This window comes from Mus caroli, chromosome X (genome assembly GCF_900094665.2).
Source record: "Mus caroli chromosome X, CAROLI_EIJ_v1.1, whole genome shotgun sequence".
Lineage (NCBI taxonomy): Eukaryota > Metazoa > Chordata > Mammalia > Rodentia > Muridae > Mus > Mus caroli.
This window is the reverse complement of record NC_034589.1, coordinates 96,034,652-96,042,584: the sequence shown is the minus strand read 5'-3', so window position 1 is coordinate 96,042,584 and position 7,933 is coordinate 96,034,652. Positions and strand designations below refer to the sequence as shown.

Genomic DNA, 7,933 nt, shown 5'->3' with positions numbered 1-7,933 from the left:
GCTCTCAATCTGTGGGTAGTAACTCCCACAGGCTCACACATCAGACAGTACACGATGATAAACAACAGTTGCAAAAGTACAGCTGTGAAGTAACAATGAAATAGCTTTATGGTAGAGGGTTAACATCACACAATGAAGCCCATGAGCAGGCCATAGCATTAGGAAGGTGGAAACCACTGCTGTCGAAGAAGAACTGGAAGGAAGAAGGGATCCACAGGTGGTAGTTTGGCCTCTTCTATGGGGAGAAACTTGGGTCCAACCTGCCAANCAAAAACAGAGTCAGGCCAGCCCTTGCTTCCTGAGCAGTCAGGAGTGTGGCAAGGGCTGTTGATAGAACACTCACATCAAGGATCATGGAACTTTTCTTTGAATACTTGCATGATTGCTGAAACACAAAAGTACAAATGGGTATTCCAGACACAAACAATTAGGAACCCACCCGCCTGAGACCCATGCTCTGCTCCACAGGAACTTCCAGGCAGCCGCCTCACTGCCCTCCATTCCCCATCCAAGCAGACAGACTTGGGACCCTCCCTCCCCCATCACCGAGCGCTATGTGCAAACGTTTTCTACAGGAGAACAGCATGGATAGGCAGTCCTCAAACGCTGGGTCACAGCAGTGCCAGCCCTACTTGTGAAACAAACAAACAAACAAACAAACAAACAAACATGTGACAACAAACACCGAAAATCCCAGGTGCCAGGACTTCAAGGGAAAGCTAAGGAGGAACATCTGAATGTCCAGAGAGAAGAGGCTCGGGGGGACTCATCTGTACAACACGTGGGAGAGCAGAGAGCCTCTTGGTGCAAGTTCCACAAGTCAAGGCACACAGGGCTCCCAGCCTGGCCTGATTCATGTCACCTTCCCCATGAGGGCCTGCCCCACCACCCACTGTAACCACCTGCACCCAAAGACTAAGCTCCCCCTCTGCCCCCGTCCAATATCTTTCCTGCCCGGGGTAGGCCATACCGAGTTGTTCCTTGAGTTCATCTATTTCCTTCTGTAACATCTGACACTAGCCCAGCAGGCATGGAAGAAAAAGAGAGATTAATATTCAGTGTCCTGGCTTTTTCTCTGCTCCATCCACATGTGCCCTTTATCATTACACCTCCCACTATCCACAGTCCTGGGATAAGACTGGCAAAAACCTTGAAGAGCAAGCAGGTGCCCCCCCTCCCCTCTGTGCAATTTGTGACAGGAGTTGGCACAGGAGGTTAACTGTCAGGTTAACTTTGACAGTCAGCTCAGGGTCTACCTGAGGCTGCCATTTCAGAGAGCTGATAAAGTTTTACCTGTTGGCAGCCCCCTATGGCTTGTATTCGATGCTGCCTATCACCTACTGGGAATGGCAGACGTAGAGGTAATTCCTGGTCACCTGAAACACATAAACACACACAGACACACACAGGAGTGGGGATGAGAAACAGGATTATACAAGTTGGAAGGGACTAATGGAGTCCAAAATGAGGTCGCAGTGCCCTCTGCTGGCAGCACCTTATACCTGGTAAGTCTTCACCTCTGTCTAGCTCTATTCTTGCCTTTACTGCAGCCCAGAGGCAGCATAAAGGTGCTGTGAGGCCCTAAGACAGTGGCACTGGGTGGATGCTAGCAGGACTACCACCATGGCTAGAAGCTGGAAGGAGCTCAGTGCATGTATAGGGCTCAGCAGCCAAATATGTGGTGTTCAAGATGGAACTCATACTACCCTACCTTTAAAGTCATGCATCCCACAATCTCACTCATTTCCCAATGTGACCTGAGGCCAGCCCTGACCACACCCAGTCTCCTGTGGACTCCCTGCCTACCTCATCAGAGAAGCCTAAGAAGCAAGGCTGCAATCCTCAAAAGAACAGAGCCCCAGGTTGCTTCCCTCTCCCCAGCCTCCCCCCACTGCTCCCAAGCCCCAAAGTCTCACCAGCAGGTGCAGGTGGTGCTCTGGGTCTGGCACATCTATGGATCAAGGACAAGAACTGCGGGTTTGCTGGAACTTGAGGGGCTCTGGTGTTGGAGTCTCCACTGCTCATTTCTCCACGATACATGCACACGGAAGGCTGCTGCTCTGCCCTGGGTGGTGGAACCTCACACACAAAATACTTATCACTGAGTATATGTTGTTGAGGGGCTGAGGGAAAGTGGGGTAACAAAATGGAGGCTTGGGAGGCCATCCCTTCTGCACCTCATGTCCTCAGCCTCAGCTCATGAGGCAGAGTTCGGCCAGAAAGGAGCCCACAGACACTGAAAAGCCTCAGGTCCTGGCCTGGCTTCCTTGGGGAGGAGCCAGGGAGAAGTCAGGAGGACCTCAGGACTGGCTACATGCTCAAGTTGTTCAGCCCACACTGTAGGGGCTCTCTGGACAGCAACTACCCAAACTGACAGCCAGACACATTTCCCACCCCAGACCTGGTTAGAGAGAGGAAAGGCACAGGGAAGGGAACAGGAAGCAACCCCTAACTTAGGCTCCCTTGATAGCCACCCTTATTTACCACCAGGACTCCACACTAGACATCCTAATCAGGATGAGTGTCCACTGACAACTTCCCAAGCCAAGGCAGGGGCAGGGGCAGGGGCAGGGGCAGGGGCAGGGGCAGGGGCAGGGGCAGGGGCAGGGGCAGGGGCAGGAGCAGGAGAAACAGCACAAATGTATGTGCCGGGAAGGGGAAGGGCAGGGTGACAGGAGAGAGGACATGCTCTACTCACTTGGGCCTGCAGACCAGGATCTCTCGGTGAGTTATTATCTTCTTTGGGCCCTGCCTGTGGCTCCCTTGTCTTCTTTGCTATGAATTTCTTTCCAGTGCAGACGGACTTGAACTCTTTGGGCCCTGAAGGCAGTGAGCATTTACTTGCCTTCCCTAGCAGAGCAACCCCTGAGATTGGGGGGAAAGAGGCTGGTTCTACAGTAGCTGACTTGTGTCTCTGTCCCCATGGTGGGAAGGTTCTCGCCACGGGTCCTCTTGAGGCGTCCCACTGAGATGTCTTTTCCTGGGCTGGCTTCTTTCTTGGACCTATCTTGTATAAGCCAGCAGAAGCAACAGCAACAGGGGCAGGGGCAACAGTAGAGGCAGTGGCAGTGGCAGTGGCAGAGGCAGAGGCAGAGGCAGAGGCAGAGGCAGAGGCAGTGGCAGTGGCAGTGGCAGTGGCAGTGGCAGCCGCTGCTGCAGTAGCTCCTTGGTGGCTGGGCCTGCCCCCTTCTTTGCTCCAAACCATAGTTTGTTTTTTCTTAGCCGAAGAGCTTTCCAGCTCTCCCGAAGCCTGCTTTTCGATGGCTGAACCGAGTCCTCTTGGAGTAGAGGCCAGCATAGAGGGAGGCACATTGACAAAACTTTCCCTGCCTTGGACATTCGTGTGTCTAGCTGGATCTTCCTGCTCAGTGAGGCCAGCGGACTTGGGCTGGCTTCCTTCTTTGAGACAAATGGTTACCCTCATCATCTGTGTCTCACTGAACTCATCAGAAGACTCAGGGCTGGAGGAGGGACATTGAATGTCATCACTGGTTACTACCCTACTCATGGCACTTCTTCTTGGGGTCGTCCAGGCCCTACCTCGCCCCGGACCTCTGGGGTGCAGTTGGGTAGCTGTGAACTGTTTCCCTTCCGTTGAGGTCTGAGGCCGCATGCTTCTCCTGAGCGTGCTTGCGTCTGAGTCTCCCCAAATGCTAAAGGTCTCAGCAGCACAGCTTGGGGGGGATTGATGTCCGTGGATCCCCCAGGCCTCCCGGTTGGCTATGTGCTGCCCGAAGCTTGTACCCTCGATGGCCAGCTGCTGTACAAAGTCCAGATTGTCCCCTCTGTCATCCACCGGGGTGCCGGGCCGCCCCTCGCAGCCCCAAATGACTGACCTTCCGTCCATCTCCTCCCTGTCTAACCACGAGTCATACTGGGGAGGCCTGGAGACCAGAAGGCACACCTTGTCCTCTCTGTTCTTTAACACCCTCTCCTCGGGGCCGGGGCCGTGGCCGTGTCCCCGCGGGAATCCATGGGCAAACCGGCGTCTCTCTGTGTGCTCCCCACTTTCTGACCCCCAATTGGTCCCCCGAAAAGACACCTCATCAGGAGAGCTCATGGTTCTAGCCCTGCAGGCGCTGTCTGTCTGTCCGAGGGAGACCCGCCGCCGCCGCCGCCGCCCCCCCTGCCGCTACGTTCACCGCACTGCCGGCTACGTCTGGGCGAAGGCAACCGTCACCTCCGCCGGGGCTGCAGGTGCCATCCGCTTCCGGTCAAGTCTCGCGAGACTTCGAGCAGCCGTGCCCCCCCTCCCCCATGCCCAAGGGCCTAGTCTCGCCGTTCTCATTGGTCTGCCACTCCACTAGCCACCAACCAGGGCGCCTATTGTTGGGCTGTTCCTCAAAGCCCCATCCAATAGAGACGAGGACTCTTAAGGAAAGGGCGGGGCCTGGGGGCTCTCCTGAGTGAGGCCATTTCGAGACTTCGAAGGCTCACCAAGTTCTCAGAGAAGCTTGCCCTAGCTGTGATGAAAGGCCGTGGTGACGAGCGGGGACTCTCTTCCTCCGTATCGCATGCTGCCGACATGAGCTCTTTGGGTAAGGCAGCAGTCCCCGCAGCCTGTGATGATGAGGACACCCCTCTTACCGGAGATGCGAACTCCCAGCATCAGGTGTCTGGTCCTGAAGCTGGCTTGGGCCAGGAGGGCAGGGAGCGGTTAGGGGACCCTGTGATCAGCCCAGGAGTTGCAGAGGGTCTGAGCCCCCTCCAAGGGCCTCTGGAGATCGGAGAGGGTGAGGCCAGCCTCCCGGGCCCCGAGAGCAGTGACTTAGGGTCTGGGTCTAAGTTGGCGGCAACAGAGGACAGAGGCAGTGTGCTTAGGGATCCGGAAGTCCGGACCACTACTCCCGTAGACCAAGAAGAAGAGGTTGACATGGGTTTCTTGCCCCAGCTCAGTATTGAGGCCATGAATGTCATGCGAGAGCTGACCAACCTACAGCTCCGAAAAGTCTGCAGGTACCCGTCCCCACGAACTTGTGCGGCTGAACTGGCTGCCCTCTGGGGAAACTTAGATGAAGGCTCCAACAGAGGGGCACTGTCTCTGAGCTCTGTGAGAGGGAAACAGGGCCCTGAAGGTGCACTGTACCCCAGAGGCCTAGGGCGAGGCAGAGCCTGGGGGACCCCAAGAAGACACACCGTAGGTAGGATGGTGAGCAGTGAAGGTGTCCACTATCCCTTCACAAACCCTGTGTCTTCTGATGAGTTCAGTGACACTCGTGTGATGAAAGGAACCGTTGGCCTCAAAGAAGGAGACCAGGCCAGGTCCAGTGGCCTCACTGAGCTGGATAACATAGCCAGACACACAAATGTCCGTGGCAGAGGAAACTTTGTCCATATTCCCCCTTCTGTACTGTCCAGTGCTACCTGGGGAGTGAGCTCAGGCATGGAAAGGCAGGCTTCAGGAGAACAGGAAAGCTCTTTGGCTAAGAAAAAGCCAAATATGGTCTGGGGCAAAGAAGGGAGCAGACCCAGCCACCATGGAGTGACTGCAGCTGCTGCCACCGCCTCTGCTGCTGCCCCTGCCTCAGCTTCTACAGCTTCAGGTGCCCTGCCCAAGACCAGTCCCAAAAAGAAGCAAGCTCAAGAGAAGACCTCCTCCTCAGATGTCTCAAGAGGACACCAGGGGAGAAACTTGCCACCATCGGGACAGAGACTCAAGTCAGCACCTGTGGGGCCAACGACCCTACCCCCAATCTCAGGGGTTGCTCTGCTAGAGAAGGCAAGTAAATGCTCACTGCCTTCAGGGCCCAAAGAGTTCAAGTCCGTCTGCACTGGAAAGAAATTCATAGCAAAGAAGACAAGGGAGGCACAGGCAGGGCCCAAAGAAGATAATAACTCACCGAGAGATCCTGGTCTGCAGGCCCAAGTGAGTAGACCATGTCCTCTCTCCTGTCACCCTGCCCTTCCCCTTCCCGGCACATACATTTGTGCTGTTTCTCCTGCCCCTGCCCCTGCCCCTGCTCCTGCCCCTGCCCCTGCCCCTGCCCCTGCCTTGGCTTGGGAAGTTGTCAGTGGACAGTCATCCTGATTAGGATGTCTAGTGTGGAGTCCTGGTGTTAAATAAGGGTGGCTATCAAGGGAGCCTAAGTTAGGGGTTGCTTCCTGTTCCCTTCCCTGTGCCTTTCCTCTCTCTAATCAGGTCTGGGGTGGGAAATGTGTCTGGCTGTCAGTTTGGGTGGTTGCTGTCTAGAGAGCCCCTACAGTGTGGGCTGAACAACTTGAGCATGTAGTCAGTCCTGAGGTCCTCCTGACTCCTCCCTGGCTCCTCCCCAAGGAAGCCAGGCCAGGACCTGAGGCTTTTCAGTGTCTGTGGGCTCCTTTCTGGCCGAACTCTGCCTCATGAGCTGAGGCTGAGGACATGAGGTGCAGAAGGGATGGCCTCCCAAGCCTCCATTTTGTTACCCCACTTTCCCTCAGCCCCTCAACAACATATACTCAGTGATAAGTATTTTGTGTGTGAGGTTCCACCACCCAGGGCAGAGCAGCAGCCTTCCGTGTGCATGTATCGTGGAGAAATGAACAGGGGAGACTTCAACATCAGAGCCCTTCAAGTTCCAGCAAACCCGCAGTTCTTGTCCTTGAGCCAGAGATGTGCCAGACCCAGAGCACCACCTGCACCTGCTGGTGAGAATTTGGGGCTTGGGAGCAGGGGGGGGGGAGGCTGGGGAGAGGGAAGCAACCTGGGGCTCTGTACTTTTGAGGATTGCAGCCTTGCTTCTTAGGCTTCTCTGATGAGGTAGGCAGGGAGTCCACAGGAGACTAGATGTGGTCAGGGCTGGCCTCAGGTCACATTGGGAAAGAGGGAATGTGGGATGCATGACTTTAAAGGGTAGGGCAACATCAACTCCATAATGCGTCTTTTAGCTCCCTAGAGTTTTTGCTTGGTGTGCCCTCCCGCAAGCTGACCTCCTCTCAGATTCTGGATTAGGTTCTACCAAGCAAAAAACAACATGAGAGCAAGGCTCAAAGCTTCCTGAAACAGATACCAGTGTGTACCAGCAGAGGGATGTGTGGACTCATTTTAGATTTCACGAGTCCCATCACATCTACACCCCAAGTCTAGATGTTACATAAAATTTCTTTTTTTTTTAGGTGAACAGAATCAACCTATGGGCCCCATATTCCCTGATGAAGAAAGTCAGCAAGTAATACATGGGACACCAGGTTGTGCACAGGTAAAGAGTGTCAGCTCTCTGAAATGGCAGCCTCAGGTAGACCCTGAGCTGACTGTCAAAGTTAACCTGACAGTTAACCTCCTGTGCCAACGCCTGTCGCAAATTGCACAGAGGGGAGGGGGGCACCCGCTTGCTCTTCAAGGTTTTTGCCAGTCTTATCCCAGGACTGTGGATAGTGGGAGGTGTAATGATAAAGGGCACATGTGGATGGAGCAGAGAAGCCAGGACACTGAATATTAATCTCTCTTTTTCTTCCATGCCTGCTGGGCTAGTGTCAGATGTTACAGAAGGAAATAGATGAACTCAAGGAACAACTCGGTATGGCCTACCCCGGGCAGGAAAGATATTGGACGGGGGCAGAGGGGGAGCTTAGTCTTTGGGTGCAGGTGGTTACAGTGGGTGGTGGGGCAGGCCCTCATGGGGAAGGTGACATGAATCAGGCCAGGCTGGGAGCCCTGTGTGCCTTGACTTGTGGAACTTGCACCAAGAGGCTCTCTGCTCTCCCACGTGTTGTACAGATGAGTCCCCCCAGCCTCTTCTCTCTGGACATTCAGATGTTCCTCCTTAGCTTTCCCTTGAAGTCCTGGCACCTGGGATTTTCGGTGTTTGTTGTCACATGTTTGTTTGTTTGTTTGTTTCACAAGTAGGGCTGGCACTGCTGAGACCCAGCGTTTGAGGACTGCCTATCCATGCTGTTCTCCTGTAGAAAACGTTTGCACATAGCGCTCGGTGATGGGGGAGGGGGGTGATGGGGGAGG

The 7,933-nt window shown here is 54.7% G+C and overlaps 2 protein-coding genes across 3 annotated transcripts; one reads left to right on the top strand and one right to left on the bottom strand.

Annotated features, from left to right (window-relative positions):
• Positions 1-122: 122 nt before the first annotated feature.
• Positions 123-3,878, bottom strand: LOC110287369 (uncharacterized protein CXorf49 homolog). Its single transcript, XM_029473656.1, has 7 exons — positions 3,151-3,878; positions 2,699-3,069; positions 1,917-2,079; positions 1,294-1,376; positions 971-1,016; positions 344-385; positions 123-260 (listed from the first exon to the last, which is right to left on the bottom strand). The coding sequence occupies exons 1-6, from the start codon at positions 3,845-3,847 to the stop codon at positions 345-347; spliced, it is 1,401 nt and encodes a 466-aa protein (XP_029329516.1). The 5' UTR covers positions 3,848-3,878; the 3' UTR covers positions 123-260; position 344.
• A 579-nt stretch (positions 3,879-4,457) lies between these two features.
• On the top strand, positions 4,458-7,886 carry LOC110287462 (uncharacterized protein CXorf49 homolog). Of its 2 annotated transcripts, XR_002377215.1 has the most exons (7): positions 4,458-4,538; positions 4,892-4,956; positions 5,529-5,866; positions 6,462-6,624; positions 7,093-7,175; positions 7,448-7,493; positions 7,823-7,886. XR_002377215.1 is itself a non-coding variant. In XM_029473686.1 (5 exons), exons 1-5 carry the CDS (start codon positions 4,526-4,528, stop codon positions 7,849-7,851), a joined length of 1,662 nt encoding a protein of 553 aa, XP_029329546.1. In that variant the 3' UTR covers positions 7,852-7,877. The 2 variants fall into 2 exon arrangements, 1 of the variants encoding a protein (XP_029329546.1); XM_029473686.1 differs by having other exon boundaries at positions 4,526-5,866; positions 7,823-7,877.
• Positions 7,887-7,933: the final 47 nt, after the last annotated feature.

Excerpts from the sequence above, each read along its gene's own strand:
- LOC110287369 (XM_029473656.1), bottom strand. The coding sequence starts at position 3,847 with ATGGACGGAAGGTCAGTCATTTGGGGCTGCGAGGGGCGGCCCGGCACC. Across the intron at positions 2,080-2,698 it reads ATCCTGGTCTGCAGGCCCAA|GTTCCACCACCCAGGGCAGA; the intron begins GTGAGTAGAGCA and ends TTTGTGTGTGAG. Across the intron at positions 1,377-1,916 it reads AGCACCACCTGCACCTGCTG|GTGACCAGGAATTACCTCTA; the intron begins GTGAGACTTTGG and ends TATGTGTTTCAG.
- LOC110287462 (XM_029473686.1), top strand. The coding sequence starts at position 4,526 with ATGAGCTCTTTGGGTAAGGCAGCAGTCCCCGCAGCCTGTGATGATGAG. Across the intron at positions 6,625-7,092 it reads AGCACCACCTGCACCTGCTG|GTGAACAGAATCAACCTATG; the intron begins GTGAGAATTTGG and ends TTTTTTTTTTAG. Across the intron at positions 7,176-7,447 it reads GGACACCAGGTTGTGCACAG|TGTCAGATGTTACAGAAGGA; the intron begins GTAAAGAGTGTC and ends CTGCTGGGCTAG.